The 18,897-nt window shown below is 50.6% G+C and overlaps 1 protein-coding gene across 2 annotated transcripts in view; it reads left to right on the top strand.

The window, feature by feature from the left end:
• The first annotated feature begins 3,046 nt into the window (after positions 1 to 3,046).
• Positions 3,047 to 18,897, top strand: part of IGF2BP1 (insulin like growth factor 2 mRNA binding protein 1) — a 38,802-nt gene continuing 22,951 nt past the window's right edge. For both annotated transcript variants that reach the window (XM_021704248.1, XM_021704247.1), the window contains exons 1-2: positions 3,047 to 3,221; positions 4,416 to 4,476. In XM_021704248.1, coding sequence (XP_021559923.1) covers positions 3,047 to 3,221; positions 4,416 to 4,476 — 236 coding nt within the window. The remainder of the gene's footprint in view (positions 3,222 to 4,415; positions 4,477 to 18,897) is intronic.

Genomic DNA, 18,897 nt, shown 5'->3' with positions numbered 1-18,897 from the left:
TCCCCAGGGAGAAACCCTGAGAGGTGCTTCTATTAATTCTTAGAGATTTAAATTAAATGAAGGAAACAGCACTTAAAGTTTCTGGGAACTGCAGTGCCCTGCCTAGGACCCTCTTTCTTGTTCCCCAATATAACAGAAAGGATTTCAGGAGATTGGGGCTCCTTTTTAGGAAGAGGCCAAGGAATACAACAGCCTTTCTGAGACCATCTTTGAGCCCTTTCAAAAGTCCACACACATCACCAAGAAAGTCCCCGGGCAACAGACACACATTCTGGCAAGATTTTTTTTTTTTTCCCCCCCTGGACTCTCAATTTTTCTCTGAATTCTCTTTGCCCTGCAGTTTGTATTAGCTGGTTTTTTCATTTAAAAAATGTTTATTGAATGCCTACTATGTGGCAGACTCCGTTTCCAGCTCGTTGGTTTGTGTGAAAATTATGGTCAAAGAGCTGACTAAATATTAAGAGTCAGAAACGGTGGGGGAGGGGGGAGGGCCGGAGGTGTGGGGGGGTAGGATACAGACGTCGCCCACCTTCTTGCCTAGAAAACATTCTTTTTCTACTCAGCAACTAACAGCTCATAGTATTTTCTGTCGCCCCATGCAAAGAAAAAAATCACAAACCCCCAAATCCGACAAACACGTGGCTGGCTAGAACAAAACGCGGATTTGGAGAGTGGGTTTTGAAGGTGGTGGAGATGGAGAAACCGAGTTGGAAGCCCTCCCCCCACGCCCAAGCCCCATTTCTTTGCAGCGCGCGGGGAAAACCAGGAGGGGGACAAAGGTGCGGCGTGTGGTCTTTTAACTCCCGACTTTTTGAACGGTATAAAATCGTCTGGCAGAAGAGCGGGGCGCCCAAGTCGGGAGTCAGTTCACTGACTGCAAATAAAAAATAATAACAAGAAAAAAAAAAATCCAAGGCATTCCTATCAGTGCAGCCAACACGTGTTGCGGAGTCGGCCCGGGCCGCAGGCGACTGAGACAATGGGGTCGGGGACGGGGAAAGGGAGAGTGACCCCCTTCCTCACCTGCCCTCGCAGCACGCGTGCCCCCGACAAAATTGTTTCTCCCACCCGCAGAACGCCGAGCAAAACCCGAGCTTCCGCCCAGTTCAGGGAGAGTCTGGCATTACTGGGGGTCCACCCCCTCTTTCCCCGGTCCCCGGGCCAGGGGGGCTCCGGGGTACCCGGGCTGCGCTCTCCGCCACCCCCCAGCCCCCGGCGCCGTCCCAGCCCCCTCCGCTAGGAACTCGTTGCCCTCGCCCGCCACTCGGCCCGGGATCCCGGTTGCGCGTGGACCGCGCGTCCCGCTCTCCGCCGCCTATCCAGGACTCCGAAACGCGCGGCGAACCGCCCCCTCCCCCACCGCCGAGACGGGGTGCGACCGCCCACGTGTCGCCCCTTGCCCAGTCGGGTCCGTCCCTCGGGCTCCCGGGGCCGGAGGATCCGGAGCGAGTTGGTCAAAGGCGAGGAAAGGGACCAGGGCGGATCCGCTTCCCCCTCCCCAGGAACGGGAGGGGGGAGGGGCCGCCGCCCCCTCCTCGCAGCTCCCGCCCCTCGCTTCCCCGAGCGCCGAGCGGAAATTACCCCCTCCCCCCGCGGGTCTGACCTGGGGACGTGGGCGGGGCTTCAGCCCTCGGCCCCCCGCCCCCGGCCCCTCTCCCGCCTTCCCGCCCGGATCCGAACGCTGCACCCCAAACAAAGTTCCGAGACCCGAACCCAGCGCTGGGAAAGCTGCGGTCGCCGGCCTGGGTGGGGCGGACGGAGGGGACTCCACCTGTCTGCCCCCGCGTCAGGGAGGGAGGAGGGGAGCGTTCGGATCTCCACCCGGTCACTCCCTCCCTGAGACCTCCCCCTTCGGTTCGCTCGGGTCGGCTCACGCTACCACTCCTCTTCCTCCTCTCCACCCCTCCCTCTCTCCTGGGGTCAGCTTGGGCCGGAGCCGCGCGTTCCCCCCTAGACCCCGAGACCGTCTCGTTCGGCGGCGGAAGCCGGGTGCGAGCCACCCTTCTCCCGTGGGAATCCCGAAACATGATTTCCTGCGGATCCCTCGTTCCCAGCCGCGGTCCCCCGTGTTCCTAGCTTCTCGGTCCCGCGCTCGCAGGGTCCCTGGGTCCTGGATTGCCCGGAGGCGGAGGAGTCTCCTAGGGCTGCGGTCGGGAAGGCCGAGACCCCTCACTTAAATATCTAGGGGAAAAGCGCCTTTCTTTTAAAATCACCGGCTCGCGCGACCCCCGCCTGAAGACCCCAGAGTCCTCAGCTTCTCTTTGTCTATCTCGGCCGTCCCCCGCCTGTCAGTCGCTAGCAGTTAACCGGGGTAGGGTGGGCAAACTCTCCCCCCAGACACCGCACGAATAAAAAATAACCGTACGTTTTACCCATAAAGAGGTGGGAGATTCTGGGCCCGACCACCCTCCCCCAGCCGGGGCCGGGGTAGGGGGATGGGTGGGGGCGGGGCGCCTCCCTTGGGGCCAGATTCTTGCCAAAGGGGAGGGGGCAAGTAGAGCTTCGGGAACGCAGCCCCCACCGCCCTGTTTCCCCCGGGGGGTGAGTTGAATGCCCCCCACCCCCAGGCTGGAGATTGGTGGGCTGGGCCGGGCTGGAGGGCCGATGGGCCCAGAGGCTTCGGGGGTCTTCCCGAGCAGGGTGGGTGGGGGCTTTCACCACGTGGCTTCGCCTTTTTTTTTTTTTTCCGCTCCATTTTTTTTCAAGTCGATTTTATTTAGAGGCGGCGCCAGGGCGGCCGCGGAGAAACGTGACACACCAGCCCGCTCGGAGGGGTTTCGGACAGAAGGGAAGGAGCAGCGCCGCGTCGTCCGCCTCCCAGCGCGCCGCGGGCACTTCTCCCTGGCCTCCCCTAACTCTCCCGCGACCTCTGCGCGCCCTCAGGCCGCCCTCCCCGCCGCGGGCTCCGGACAACTTCAGGGGTGGGGTGCAAAGAAAGTTTGCGGCTGCTGCCGCCGGCCTCCCGCCTCTCGGCCTAGGAGGCTCGCCGCCCGCGCCCGCCCGCTCGGCCTTGCCAGGGACCGCGTCCCGCCCGGAGACCGCCACCATGAACAAGCTGTACATCGGCAACCTCAACGAGAGCGTGACCCCCGCGGACTTGGAGAAAGTGTTTGCGGAGCACAAGATCTCCTACAGCGGCCAGTTCTTGGTCAAGTCCGGCTATGCCTTCGTGGACTGCCCCGACGAGCACTGGGCGATGAAAGCCATCGAAACTTTCTCCGGTAAGAGTGCACCCACCTCCCCGGAAAAGCCACAACGAAATCCCCCAACAACGGAGACCTGCTCCTCTTCTCTCCTTGCCCGCCAACTCCCCTCTCGCTCCGGCCTGCGGGGCTTGGCCTCGGCATCGACCCTCCGCCCACCTCCTTCGACGCCCCCTCCATCCCCGCTCTCGCCCCTCGCGCGGAAATATCCTGGACCCCCTCACCCCTTCCTCCCAGCCCCAGAGCAGAAGCTGGAGGCTTTAGTAAGGCCGCCCCTACCCCCCGCCGACGGGGCGGGGGCCCCATTGGTAGTGTGTGGGGGGGTCCCCACTCAGGCGGCTCCCGTCTGGGCCTTATTTCCATGCCCGCCCCTCCCTATTCGAGGCTGGACCCCCTCCCCCCAGCCCCCCAGCGCGAACACCCCCAGCTCCCTTTCCTCCACCCTAGGCCTTTCCAGGCGGGGAAGAGGTCCCCGCTCCGTCCCCGATCTCCCGGGTGCCCAGTGGGGACGGCAGCCTTCGGGCAGGGCCGGAGAGGAAGGGGGTCCCGCCTCCCGCCCAGGGCCTGGGCTTGAGCCATTTTGATTTGAAAGTGGGGCGTGAGCGGGGTGGCGCGGCGGCGGCGGCGGCGCCGGGTCGCCATGCTGCTTCCCGAGACGCCCAGGCTGGGCCGAGAGGCGCGCGCCGCGGCCGCGGGGGACCCTGCCCGCGGGGCCCCGCTCCGCTCCCCCAGGGCCTCTGCTCGCCCCCGGCCCCGACAGGTGAGCGCCCCGCCGCCGGGAGCCCTGCCCCGCGGCTCGACCGAAAACTAAAGTTTCATTCTGCACCCCTCCCCCGCAACACACTTTGGGACCAACGGGGAGCCCTTTCTCTCCCGGCCCCAGCTCCCCAGCTCTGGGAGCCGAGTAGGCAGCCCGCCCACACAAACGCCCTGGTCGCCCCATTCCCAGATCGGGCTCCCAGAGCGATCCACTACCCAACTGGCCTCAGATAACAACAAACCGAAAATTAACAAAACACAATAACGAATTTATAGATTCCACCATTCCCAGAGCGACCGTTTCGCGTCTGGCCACGGAACCCACTGCCTGGATTCCTAGGCAGATCTCAGATCCCAGTAACTCCTGAATTATCCTCTTGGTCCTTTTCCCACCCCACACCCCTGTTGCAGCTCTTATATTGCCTTTTTTTTTTTTTTTTTTTAAATCTTTAGGGAAAGTCGAATTGCAAGGAAAACGCCTAGAGATTGAACACTCAGTCCCCAAAAAACAAAGGTAGGAAAGGGCTCTTTGAGAAGGGAGGCAACCTGGGGGCGCTTAGAGGCTGTGTTAAGGGGTCCATAGTGTCTCCAGTGGAAGAAACCCATTACGGGCCTTCCCACCCCCCACTCCGGATGTTGGGGGCAGGGAGGGAAGATTGGCTAAGATCTTGTAATGGGTGGTTTACAGCTTGTAAAAAATAAGCCGGGGCTGGGGTGGGCTGAGAGATGGTATTTGGAGAAGTAAAAGGGAAAAAATCAATAGGAGAGAAACCTTGTGGATTTGTTCAAGGTGTGTGGGGGGCCATTTTTGTGAGGAAGCTAAAAATATTTGAAGAGTTACAACTCCTGGACATTCTGCAACTTCTAGCAGGCCTCCTTTTCTCCCCACCCATCCCATAATTCTTAAGTGGATTCGGGGGGCTCCCCTTCGACATCCAAGGGGAAGTGGAATGAGTTCCTGTCCCCAAAAGAATTCCCTTTTGCTTGTGCTTTATATATATTTCTGCAACAGGCAAGGGCGTTTTTTTTTTCAGACACCTACCCCTAGTCCCTCACATCACACATCCTCCCATCCCAACTGGATTTTGCAAAGAATATGCTTTGGCTGTGCTATCCTTTCCGAGCCCCCCCACCCCCACTCCTTCAGTCCATTGTTACAAGGGGACCATCTGGGGTGAGAGCTTTGTGTTCAGGCTGTGAGCTGGGGCTCTTTGGAGGGTCTAGAACTCCCTGGATGAATAGTGAGAGAGAGAGAGAGAGAGAGTGATAGTGTGTGTGTATGTCCCAATACCTTTCTATTCTCATTTAAGCAAAGTGGGGTTACCTCTATCATGTTATCCCCAAATCTGATTCATGGTGGATTTCAGATCTTTCATTGAACCCTGGGCTGCAAAGTATAGGGGCAGAGTCTGTCTGCTTTCTCATTTAAACATGTTGACAGTGCAGAATTTTCCCTCGTGTTGCAGCCCCCAGGAAATCTTTGATCCTCTTGTTACCCCCTCCCCTCCCTAGGTGTGTTCTCCCCCTCATTTCAACTGGAAACTTGCTGCATTTGGAATAATCCTGGCCTTTTCTGGGTGGGAAGGTGGAGGTGGGTGGCTCTGTATAGTTTTTTTGTTTTGTTTTGTTTTTTTGAGCCTGTGAAGTTTAACTGTAAAGTTTAAGTGAGATAAAAATCTGTTCAGTGGGTTTAGCTTAAGATATTTTAAGTAACTTAGAACTATTGTATCTATAGATGATCAATATGGCTTGTAACTATGTTTATAGAGCCTGTGATTTAACCTCAAGCGCTTCAAATACTCTTATTGGAAAGGCAATTAGAGTTAGGAGTAAAGAGGCAATAAAATCAGAAGGAAGAAAAAAAAGTCTTATTTATTATTTTGAAACATTTCCTGGAGATGGGCCTGAGAGAAAGATAACTGACAACAGTAGATTTGTTGAGAAGATTGTGGATATTTGAACTGAAAGCTGAGTGTTTGAAACATGTTGATGAGAAATGTCCAGAATAATTGGAATTCTGACATACATGGGATTTTTTTTCCTTTTGCTCTTATGGATGGTTTAAATTTTAAAGGAAATGAAGTGAAAGCAAGAGAAATAGCAAAATGTGATGAGTTGGGACCCAAAACATTTATATTTTAATTTCCATGGTGCTCTGTATTTATGGATCTTTTCCCCCTAAGCCATCTGCTTGCTTTCAAGCCATTTTTAGGCTCCTTCTTGTTCCCTCCAAAATGCATTACTTAGGGCGCTTTTGAGTTGGGAAGGGGTGGGGTTTGTGAGAAGAGTGGGTACAAAATCTTCCTTTCCACATCCATATTAGATTCCATCTTTTGTGTGTTCTCCCCTTCCCTGAAATAATTTTTTGAGCACAAACACGGAGTCAGTTTGTGTGTGTGTGTGTGTGTGTGTGTTTGTGGGGTGGTTGAGAAGGCACTTCATTTTTCTAGAATGAATCAATTTTTGAAGTTTTAGAGTTTAAAAAAAGAGTTTGTTTTTATGAAGTAAGTTTGCTCTATCATTTTGTGTTCTTTGAAGGAAGCATTTTGTGGTATGTGTTTTTAGTCTGTCTGAAAACTATTCAGTTGGTCTGTTACTGGCTTTTTCAATCTCATGGATGTACAGAACAGGAACTAGTTAATTAAATATGACTAATACATTTTAAGCAAAATGAATGGACTGTGCATATGTATTTTGTATGTATATACTCTTGTTTCCACTGTTTAAAAAAATAGAAAATAAGTAACTTCCTGATGCACTCAGTTCCAAATGAGTTACGACTTTATTTTTTTTTTTTTTTTTTTTTTTTTTTTAAAGATTTTATTTATTTATTTGAGAGAGAGAATGAGAGAGAGCACATGAGAGGGGGGAGGGTCAGAGGGAGAAGCAGGCTCCCCGTCAAGCAGGGAGCCCGATGCGGGACTCGATCCCGGGACTCCAGGATCATGACCTGAGCCGAAGGCAGTCGCCTAACCAACTGAGCCACCCAGGAGCCCTGAGTTACGACTTTAAACATTTCTAAGAGATTCATAAAAATCTAACAACCTAAGTGTTCCTGGTTTTTGTTTGGTTGTTTTTTGTTTCTTAGAGGGGGGAATCAAACAAAAAAGTAATATTACAGCAGTTATCTTAGCATCCTCTGATTTTTGAAATATTAATTTTGTTCTAACTTTGTATCTATTTGATAGATATACTATTTGTACCTTTTTAAGAACCCAAGAGACTGAGCACCATGCATTTAAAGTGAAAACATTAATTTGAAATTTTAAAATGGATGATACTAAATTTCTTCCACCTTCCCAAACCCTCTCTTAGCGTTGGAATTTTGGCTAACAGTTTTGGCTTTTTGTTGAGAATTTGTATATATTCACTGTCAAATATTAGGACAAAGGAGAAAAGCCTAAAGCATTTTTAAAACAGTTGTGGAAGAGGTTTGTACATGTGTTTTATTTTGAGAGACATAAGAGTAGTGAAGGTAAGGGGGGGGTCCCATTTTAGACTTGTTTATTTTGAGACTTGACTTGCTTTTTAAAGGAATTAAGCTTGTGTTTCATTTGCCACTGTGTGTGCCTTTTTCTAGAGGCATGTGACCTAAAGATAGCATACCTACTGTCAACTGCTGTCATCAAAATAAAAGGTGTTGCTGTTAAGAAAAAAATGCAAGAGTTGTACTGCATTTCTCTGCATGAAATGTGTTCGACTTAAAAGACTGATTTTCTTAGGCAGGTTAATGGTTGTTCTTTTCTCTAAGCTGACTTAAAATGAGGTGGGCTAAACACTTTACCTTGATTTTCCAAGTATTAAAAAAAAAAAAAGAAATTGGTGTCAGAGCCATAGAAGTGTGAGAACTCTCAGAAAGTGCTTAAACTTTATTCAGATCTTACAGTTTAATTTCCTAAAGTTGGCAGTTTTGGAAAATCTATGTGAAGGGATGTCTTGTAAGTGGCAAAAATAGTATTTTTAATTTTAAGTGATTTGCTCTGAAGTAATTGGATCACTAAACGTTTTCAAAACAAGCAAAAAGATTTTGCCTTCAGAAATGGACTTGTCTTTAATGAAAATTGTTCTGAGGGGCTGAAAATGAATTATAGTAAGGGGGTTAAGAAGCAAGGGAATGTCTTAAAAAAACAACAAAGGAGTAAAAAGTACTAGAGTGGGAGGATTTTCAGGCACTTTTACTTATGTGGTTGTAGTTGAAAGATACATCTGACCTGTATTCACCCAGTTAAGATTAAAGTAGAAACAGTTTATGATACTTTCGGTAAAAGGTTTTCTTAGTAATAATAGGTTAGTTTTTTTGCCTTTAAATAAATTTTAAAATGGTTGATTCTTAACATTTTTCTGCACTGTTTGGAGGGAAAGTGGAAATCAATTCACTCAACATTTTAGTTTCCACCTAGAAAGTAGATCTTACAAATTCATAAATTATGTTTTCTTCACTGCTAGAGAATCTGTTGTCATTTAGTGCACAGTATTTCAAGATGCTTTCCTAAAGGATAGTGGTATTTGTCCATTGGAAGAGTGGTAGGTTCTAGAACCCTTTATTTTCTGACCGAGAGTAGAAGGATGAAATTTTACTCTAATGCTTTCTCAGATGGAGAACCTTGGGGGAAAGAAGGGGAAGAATTGTAATTCCCATCACTAATTTATTCAAAGTATAGTTAACTGTTCCAAATGTAAAGTTTTAATGGCACAGCTTTTGGTGGAAAAGGAGCAAAACATTATTATAATTATGTTTTAGAGATGAAATACGTGACATTAGCCATTGGAAGAATCTTGATTCGAGGGTTCTGAGCTTCTAATCTTTTTAAATTACCTTAATATAGGTCATTTGAATCTTTTTTTATGTGTTTGGGTACTTTTAAGGCTTATTTTTTAAGGGTTTATTCTAAACTTTAATGTGTAACAGCCAGTTGACAAAGATACTATTGAGATAGACTAGTGAGTATACAATTTTAAATTATTTTTAAAAATTTCAGATCTGGTTTAGTTGAGTGAAAAGGGGGGAGACCAGCAAGTGGTGTGTGAAATTTGGGGATCTTTTTGTTGAAGGTGGACATTGGTTATATCTCTGTTGGTTTTTGGTGGTGGTAGTGGTGGTGGTGGTGTCATTAGAATAAATGTGTGAACCAAAGACGTTGGAAGAACAGACATTTTGTCAGCTGTTAGGATTTGAATTCCGTCTTGTTCGCTCCCCATCCTCTTTAAAGGTTCTTAAAATGTGGCTAATGCCTTCCAGAAAGTGCAGCTTAGAATTTGGGATGGGAGTGTTAGGGAGAGAAAAGAGGAAGAAAAAAAGCAGCAGGGGAGACTGGAGAAATCAGACGAGTTAGTCCTGGGTTGGAAATTCCAGACGGGGAAAAAAGAGAGAGAGAGAGAGAGAGAGAGAGAGAGATGGGGGTTGGGTGGAGTTCCCGCTTCCCTTTTAAAGAGAAGCGGCTGGAGGCGCACAGCGACCCACGGGAGAGGGGGTCGCAGACAGCAGCTTTGGAAGACGGGTGGGAGACTGGGCGTAGGGCAGGGCTCCTTCGGCTGTCGGAGTTGCCTGCCTTCCCTTCCTCTTTTTCAAAAAGCAGAGAAAGTCGCGGCGGCGCTGGAGGCGCTTCCTGGAGAGCCCGCGCCCGCCCCGCTGCCCTGACCCTGCCCGGCCCGCTGCGGCCCCCGGCGGCCCCGCAGTCCCTGCCCGCGCCCCCGCGGGCCCGGGGCTCCCCGCAGGGCTGCCTTTCCCGGGGTCCCCGAGACCCCGGCCGCGGCGCGCCGGCCGACAGCCTCACCCGGCTCCCGAGAGCCCCAGATCCCCGACCTCGCCCACGTGCAGCGGTCCCCGGCTGCGGGCGCAGCCCCTTTGCAGCGCCCCGGCTGCCTGCAGACCTTCCCATTCCCGCCCCGGCTGCCTGCAGACCTTTCCATTCGAAGGCAAAAGCTAAAGGCCAAGGCGGAGTGAAGAGGGCTGGGTGAGGAGGGTGGGGAGAGAGGAAGGGGTAAGGAGGAAAGAGGACGGGAGGTGGAGAGAAAATGGAGGTGCACATAGTGGTGGCCCTCTCCCCGGAGCTGAGGCCCCTTGGCAACGGGGCATAGAGCTGGAAGAGTTAACAGGGTCCAGTAATCTTTAGAAAATGGCCAGTCTCCATGTCCCAGAGGCAGACTGAAACAATAACAAAGCGGGGGAATAGTAACCAGAGGTTCTAGGGTGGGTTTTATTCGTGTGGTGAAAGAGAGAACAGCAGGTCCTCCGGTGGGCCACTGACTGGGCTTGCAAGACGCGTCTTAGGGTCCCAGCCAGTGTTTGACTCCATGTGAACCGCCAGATTTGCACACCATTTCCACCTGTGCTGAGCACATTTCCTCTCCTCGCCCACACTTTTTAAAATGCCTGTCAAAACAAAAGCAAGAAAAGGTCTCAAAAAACATGCACTCAAGACAGTACATGCTCTTTTGGTTACTGATAAAAATTTGATTTGGCTAGCGAAAGATCCAACCGGGGGAGCGTCTGTGATAACATACCATCCCGAGGGGGGCACTGCCAGCAGGAAGAGGCTCAGCCCCCAGTTTGCAAACTCCATTCCAGTAGAAGAGCTTGGGTGTCCCCTCAGATTGTGTTCAGAGGGGGCTCTGTCCTTTTTTAGTGAGTGGGAGGGGTCATCCTAGTATGGAACAGGCTGAGCCAGCTTTGTAAGGCCTGTTTGCAGCTAGTAGGTTTGCAGTAAATAGTTGGAAAACGAAGGCACAACAGGCTCCAACAAGCTTTTACCCTAAACACAGACCACTGAAATACAATGTATGTGGATTATGGGCAAATCACAGGAGAAAAGTGGGTCTGGGCCTCATCATTTTCATGCAGTTGGAGGAAACCTGATTGCAAAACACTGAAATGTGGCTGTATACAGAACCCCCCGCCCGCGCCCCCCCCCCCCCCCCGCCCCCGAAATGCAGTCCTATTGCAGAAGTCCAGTCTTCCAGGATTTGATGTTCTGGTTGTGTGGCAGAGAGCACAGAGCATGGTGAACCATTAGTACAACTGCTTTTGAATGAAATACAGAGCAAATAGCTGGATGATAAGAATTTTTGACTGCTATGTCAAGGTGTTTGCAGGACCCCTACAGACAAGTGTGATTATTAGACAAGTGGCATTTTGGTGGCTAGAGGCACATAAGGGACCAGTCAGGATGGATGGGTGTGAATTCTGCTTATAGTTTAGGGAAGGGGTGTTGCAGACATCCCTCTTTGAGAGGAGACGGCAGAAATGGAGGACCTCTTTCCCACACCGTGTCTGTTCGATGGGTTCTAGTCAGCCCTCTACATATTTCTGTAGGAAAAGGGTGAGGAAAACTTCAATTTTCATTCATGTTGAGTTAGTTTCAGTTGAAAAATTAGTCCTTCATCCAGATGTTTTGACCACTTGAAATGGAAAATGTTAAGTCTGAGTGAAATTTGATTGGATAGTTTAGTTGATTGGATGTAGTTAGAATCTCCAAGAGGAGAAATCAGGATTCAGGAAGAAGTTGTTCCATGTAAAGGTTGTTTGTGGGGTCTGAGTTCTTTGGCAGCAGGAGTTGGGTGGACAGGAATCATTCTGAATTCCTCAGGCTCAAGGAGAGAGGACGCTCTATGGGGTCAGGGTCTCCTGACCTACCCTAGGTGCCTCCTTCTATCCTCTTTAGGACTGTGGAGGAAAGGTCTCTCAGGAGAGCTCAGTGTTTAAAAACAAGAGCTTTGGAGCCAGGCAGTGACTGAAACTGCAGAAGTTAATCTTCTTAAGCCTCGATTTCTGTAACTGAACTGGTGTTATTACACATTAACTATTATTATTGCTATTGTTTGTTTTAGATACGGACCTCTCTGCCTCCTGTCTTTGGACTGTGGCAGCTTGGGGCATAATCTAAGGCAGTAGGTAGGGTGTTTATCCTTCTGTGACTTTGGCATGTATTTTATATGGAACAGTGATGGATAGGCATATTGAAGGGGACTTAGGTGTAGGGTGCTTTGATAACCTGCATGCTGAAAAGAAAAGCCACCTTTTGGGAGAGGGAGATGAAGGTCACCAGGGCAATCCTCCCAGACCCCCTGCATTATGGACCCCATCCTGTCAGACAAGAGACTTGAAGAGATGGTGGAGAATGCTACTGCTGATTATTCCTTAGGGGAGTGGGCCATATATTCTGTTGTTGGTGCCATGAACCCAGGCCAGATGAAATTTCATACTTGGGGGCTACCGTCAAAGGTGCATGTAGGGCAGGGACATTGGTGAGAGAAGAACCGCCTTAATTCTGGCAATGAGGTAAGTGTTACAAAGATTCAGGCTGAAGGGGACTTTGAGTCCTTGGGGGTCAGAGGAAGGAAGAAATGAGAGCAGAGAGCAGCTTCTCCCACCTGGTGGGAGATGGGCATGTTTGCCTTGATGTTCAGCTCTTGGTCAGCTAACAAAGTAGCCTTTCAGGAGTTGGGGATCCCTGGATGCCCAGGAAGTGACCGCATACATTGTTCCCCTTATAGAGGGCACAGCCCCAGTGGCTTCACTTGCCCTGGCCCCATGGGCTGGAAAGAGAGCCCATCTTGCCACCCACTTCCTCTCTTTGGGCCTCCCTGCTGAAAGGGTGCACACAACACCCACTCGCACAGACCTATTGCCCCTTTCGAAATCTCAGTCTAGGGACTGAGGATTGAACCTTCTCAGTGGGGTGGGGAGAGGAAGGGCTTCCAATCCGGATGTGGCTTTTGGCCATTTAACAGGCTTGTGACTTTAATCAGTTACTATAAAGGGTTTTACAATTAGTTTATGTGGAATGATGTGTGTTGCCTCTTCTCTGGAGTGCCATCTGGGATTGCTTGGGGCTCCTCAACTTCCCATGAGGTATTCTGAAGCTGAAGAGGACAAAATGAGGGGAGGCAGGAACTAAAGTGGGGGCTGTCGGGTGGAGTAAACTTGGTGAGGATGTCTGTTCAGGGCCAGAAATATTTATTCTACTTCCTCCTCCAGGTCTCTGAGTTTCTCGGGAGGAGAAGTCCGATTGTAATAGAGCAGTTGGTTTTGGCAGGATTTGGAGACAGACCCCGAAATTAAAGAGTAGAGATGATCCTTCGCAGACCAGGCTGTTGGTGCCTGCAGCCAGTGTGCTCTGGGTAGCGACTAGACAGAGGATGTTGGCTTGGGGGGAAACAGCGGGATTCCGAAGATATTCTCTTGATTCCTTATGTCGAGTGTCCACACCAGCAACTTTTTGTTGAAAAGAAGGGAAAATCTAGCTCACTGTAGTTAATTTGATCTAGAGGGTTTTCCTGCCTATGGTTATCACCATTTGATTCAAAGCTGCTGCTGCTGGCTTTTTAGAATAGGGTAGAGTGATACCCAACCAGAATAAGCTGGAGGCAGGCAGGGGGAATACGACGATCTTCACAAACATCCTATGTCTCTCTGAGATAATCTTTCTTTCACTTTCCTATGCTTGTCCCTCACTGACTATCTTGAATGAGTAGTTTGCTAAATTTAAACTTCTAACTAGAGGAAGAATGGAGCCTGTCTAGGCTCAGGTTCCTTTGCTCTCTTCAAAACATCCCCTGGTCAGCAACTTTAGCTTGGGTTGGGGGGGGGGGGGGGGCTTTGCCACTCAAACATTAGCCATTTTTGCAGGGGGGAGGAGAGATTTTTAAAATGACATATTTACAACCAAATTCCACGTAAGAAAATATTTAAAAAGATGGTACGGCTTGGTGTGATCGCTAGCATTTTGCTGGGAAGTTTGGTACCTCTTACAGTGGGTTCACTCACGCCCGCGTATGTTCATCCACTCGTTTTTATGTATTCAGAGTCTTCTACTGCGTGCCACGCCTCTGCCAGGTATTAGAAATACAATGAATGACAAATGAAAGACTAGTATTAGAGATGGAAGGAAATACAACTTCTCAGTTCATTTTCCTCCAGGAGCTTTTAGATTTTTAACTTGCTCCTTGGTGTTTTAAGAGAATTTTAAATAAAAAAAATGTTTTTAAATTTTTTAAGTTAAAAATTATTTATCTATCTACTTACTTATTAATTTATAAGATTTTATTTTTAAGTAATTTCTTTACCCAACCTGGGGCTCTGATGTAACAACCCCCAAGGTCGAGCTGTGTGTTCTACCGACTGAGCCAGCCAGGCGCCCCTAAGTTAAAAATAATTTTAAGTATTTTAAAATAATTTCAGTTAATTAAATACCTCTTAAATATCTAAATAATTTTACGTGGTGAGGCATACATAACATGGCATTTACTATTGTGAGCATTAAGCGTGCAGCTGGGTTATGGAGAACATTCACGCTGTCATGAAGCCAACACCTGCATTCATCTCTAGAACTCTTCATCTTTCAGGACCGAAACTGTACCCGGTAAACGAACTCCCCCACCCACCCCGCCTCTAGTGGTATTCAAACCATTGCCAGTTTTTCTTTTTCCTTCCTACATGGTGGTCACCTCTTCATCCTTCCATAAATACAGGAGTCTTTGCCTGACCTCTCTCTTGCATTAACACTAATTATTTGTTGGGTTTTTATTTAGCACTATTGGGTTTTTTTCAGAGTGGGGGAGAGAGACAAGGGTTGAGAGAGGGAGCTGCACAAGAGAGGTGCAAGATAAAAATCTCTGCCCTCCAGCATTTTCACTTTAGAGCTAGGAAGAGCTGTGGGACGGCAGAGGCCAAGAGACTATGTATTAAAATGGGAGGCACACAACCTCAGGGACTCAAATAGAGGAGGGAGGCTTTGAGGGAGCTAAGCTGTGTTTTGGAGGACAGGCAGACAAAATAGGAGTGGATTAAGGAGAGCATGATGGATTGACAGGGAGATGTTGACGGGAAGACAGTTCATCTAGAAGAGAGGGGTGGCATTGTAGTGAGGCCCTCAGGCAGGTAGGGCAGATATCCCTGTTTATTTCCCTTATAGAGCATCTTCTTGGCTCCAGAGCTCTGTTCGAGGTGACTCAGGTCAAAAGATGAGCATTTATTGAGTATCTTGTCACATCCCTGAATCCTCATAAAGAGCCCTGTGCAAGTGATTTCCTTCTACAGAAGAAGCTGAAGCTCTGAGCGGGTAAAGTAACTTAGCCAGGGTCAGCACCTTGAATAGGTGGTAGTGCTGGGATTCAAACCCAAGCCTTTCCACCTCTAAGGCTGAGCTCTCTTAGAAGGTGGGAACAGGTGATCCTCTAAAGTTCGAGGAAATTGAATCTTATCTTGAGCTTTTCTGGGGGGAGTGCATAAATAAGTTTAGCAAATAAAAAACGTGCCTAACATGAATTTCACCCTGTTCTGAGCCTCCTTCTTCCCCAGGTGTTTTATACCTGCTTTGCATTTTATTTTCCTCTCACTGTTGGGATTTTCAGGCAATCTTCAGTGGTTAAAAAAAACCCAGAAAATTCTCTTGTCTGGACAGCTAAGATGGGAAATGGGGATTCTGTTTTTAGATAGAAAAAGACCCACAGAGAGGGAGCTGAGCAAAGTGGAGAAGGACTTGGATGGGGTTAAAGTTCAGGTATCAGCCTCAGCTTGCTATCTCTCCAGATGGGTAAACTGTGGGATCCGGGGTCCCTATCTTTTCCTGGGCCTCATTTCCTCATCTTCAACATCCCCATCTCCAGAAACCCCAGGAAATGAGCTAGGTATTTTGAGTTTTAAGGGCCTCCATTCATCCTTTGGCATTCTGATAGGCACCAGGGCTGGAGCCTTTGGCTGGTATCCCCCCCCCCTCTTTGTTTGGGTTCAACCCCAGGGAACATGGGAGGCTGGGGGGAGGGGCAGGGATTGAGATGCTTCTCCCACCCACCCCCTCCCCCTCTTAGCAGGAAGGGACAAAGAATTCACCTTTGTTGCAAAGCCTACAGAACCATAATTCATAGCTTATGTATGCTTTTGAGGAGCAAGAACCTAGGCATCTTCTTTTTCCTGAGAAGCAGGAGGAACAGGCTGGCTTCATGGTGTAGCCACGCTTGCTGGCTAGTGTCACCTTGGGTTAGTCACTTAACCTCTCTGAGCCGGGTTTTTTTTTTTTTTTTTTTTTTTTAACTGCAGAATGGAAATAAAAAATATTCTCATTCTTTGGCGGTTCAGAGGCTCAAATCAATCTCTTGTCGCGGTTCTAGGTTCATAGGAGGTGCGGGTGTAAAGAAGGACTTTGTAAACTCTATAAAGTCCGTGCAAATGTGAGTTATTAATGATTATCATTAACTGATGACACCCCAAGAGGACAAAGAAGGTCCTTCTCACCCCCAGACAAATGCCCTACTCTGCATGGGGGTGCGGAAGATGGCTCTTGGATTGTAGCTTTTCTGAGGAGGCTCCCAGGACGTCCCGGGAACAGGGTCTTTTTTCTTCAGGCCCGGAAGGCCCTTGCGTCCCGTGCCCCCAGCCCAGCCCAGCCCACTGCCGGGCCTCAGTTCCTGCCTTCGCAGTGGGAGGCCTCCCTGGCCTGGTCCTGCCTCCTCCCCGCAGCCCGGCCGAGGTCTCTAAGGAATGCCGCCTCCCGGGCCATTTTCTCCCCTCCAGCTTCTGCGGCCCCACTTCCAGCCCTCTCCCGGCCCCCTACCCCCAGCCGGTTCCCACTTAAATGCTTGCAGGCCTGTTTGCAGGCGGGAAGCCCCCTCCCCCACAGGACCACCTCAGTCACAGCCCTGACCACAGGGAGGTCGGGTCTGGATTTACTAAAGGACCCCGGAGGGGGAGCCTGCCCCTCGCTGGCTGCCTGGCTCGCTCACGGGGTCGGGTTTCGGCCGGTGGCTCTGGAGAGAGAGACAAAGGGCAAAGTCCTGTCCCCACCCCCACCCGGCAGCCCGGGGGCGCTTGTCCCCTCCCCCTCCTGGGCCCCGCCGGGGAGCCCAGGGCTCCCTGGGCCGGGCGGGACCGGCCCCGAATGAGTCGGGGTACCGAGGGGGTTCTGGCGGCAGAACATTCTAGACTGCCGAGCCTGCGGCAGAGAAGGGGGGCGGGGACCCGGGGGGCATCGCCTGCCCCCCTCCCGGAGCCCTGCCGACGCGGCCCACCCAGCGGCTGGGGTGGGAGGCCGCGCGCTCAGCTTTCCCTGGGCGAGGTGAGGGGCTGGGGGAAGGGGCCGCCCGCGTGGGGCGCAGGCCCGGCGACGCCAGCGCGGCCGCTCAGCTGCTCAGGCCTTCTCAATTGCCCGTTCATGAGGGCTCCCCTCCTCCCCCCAGCTGCTGCCAGCCCTCCCCCACCCTCAGCTGCTGCCGCCCTTCCCAGGCACCTCTTTCTCCTCCGTTGCCCTGCCTGCCCCCGCTTTGGCGGCCCTCCGCGGCGGAAGGCCCTGCCCGCCACCCTGGGTCTCCTGGCATGTCTGAGACCTTGCTTGCGGCACCATCTTGGAAGGTGCTGCTGCAACTCCTGGACGCCATCCCTGGGCTGGGAAGAAGGACCTACCAAATACCAAAAGGGCATCTGCGCCTGCCTCAAGGCAGGGCCGAAGTCGGGATGGGTGTCCGTGTCCGAGGAGAGTTGTTGTGATAACTCCCCACCCCACTAGGAAGAGACAGACACCAGCCTCCTGAAGTTTCTGACTACCAACAGGTCTTTGCGGGCAGCTGGAGGGGAGCCGTGCCTTGAGCTGGTTAACCTCATGCCGGAGGGACACAACGAGCACTCCTTTCCACTAATGGGAAGATCGGTTATTATTTTTAATGTTGAGTGGGAGACATTCGCGTCCTTTCACAGGAAACACTGCCGAGTCCAAGAATTACGCTAAGTCCCATAGGGTCGTTTTCTCGGTGGGGAATTGAGTTGTTGAAGACTGATTTCTCTTGAGGCTGGTCTCGTTTCCTTACCCTTTCTTCTGAGAGCTTCACCGCCAAGTCCTGTCTTGAACTGGGCTCTCCAAGCTTGCCGTTCCCTCCTGAGGGAGAGACTCAGCCTTTCTCTAGTTCCGAGGCTTGCCCCCATGATGCTTTCCACGGAGGGCCAGACCCTTTGGCTCGTAAGCTTTCTGGAGAAATGCTGACCTCTCCACTGGGGGGTGAGCGTTCAGCCAACATCTCTGGTGACGTTGGGGCAGGAATAGTCTTTCTAGCCCCCCTTCTGCCTTTTCCTCTCAGAGTGTATTAGCTTCCCCACCCCACCCCCCGGTGAAGATGCTGGAAGTGCTTCTCACTGCTAGCCTGAGAAGGATGGCGAATGATGTCTGCAGCGGTTCATTTCTGATCCCACACCATCGCTGCCTCCACCAGGAAGGCTGCGCTGCTCACGTTGGGTCACCTCTTTATCATTTGTCCCCACAAGTTAGGTTTATGCTGAAGGCTTCTCCCCACGTCCCCATACCCAGATTTCTCCTTCCTCCCACTTCACCCTGCAGAGCTCACGTGGCCAGCTCCCACTCTTAGGAACCACTCAGGTGAAAGAGCACAATTCCGAGGCAGAACGCAAGGTGGAGAGGGGGAGAGGCAGTTGGCCCAGGCCGACTTGAGATTTGTCTGGAAAGAACTCCACTGTCTCAGAGCTTCTGTTTTGGCTTCCTCTCTGGTGCTGCCCAGATGGGCAAGAAAAAAAAAACGTGGGCTGTCTTGTCAAACCATTTATTTCCGAGATGAGTGAATTGAGTGAAGTATTCATCCATGAGGTTTGCTTGCTAACACCGGTTAGCGCCTTCCCCACTCCACGTCTCACCTTTGCTTCCTTGCCTGTCCCTAAACATACACGAAATCTTGCACGAATTTTTGGTGACTATCCTTTTACACTGCTAACATTTCTCTGACAGGCATCCAGCCGTATTATAGTATAGTTAGCTCTTGTGTGAGTTAAACCCTGTGCCCAAATTAGAGCCGCATGCAGTAAAAGCCAGTTGGCATGCACTTAGCCATACAGAATATGGGCATTTTTCCTGCTGCTGACATCGGGGCTATACAAGCTTCTGCTGTGTTAACACTTCTTGTCAGAGAGAAAGCAGCAAGGTTTGGTGGAGATGAGCAT

This window comes from Neomonachus schauinslandi, chromosome 15 (assembly GCF_002201575.2).
Source record: "Neomonachus schauinslandi chromosome 15, ASM220157v2, whole genome shotgun sequence".
Taxonomy (NCBI): domain Eukaryota; kingdom Metazoa; phylum Chordata; class Mammalia; order Carnivora; family Phocidae; genus Neomonachus; species Neomonachus schauinslandi.
The sequence above is the reverse complement of the archived record's forward strand: the minus strand, read 5'-3'. Positions and strand labels throughout refer to the sequence as shown.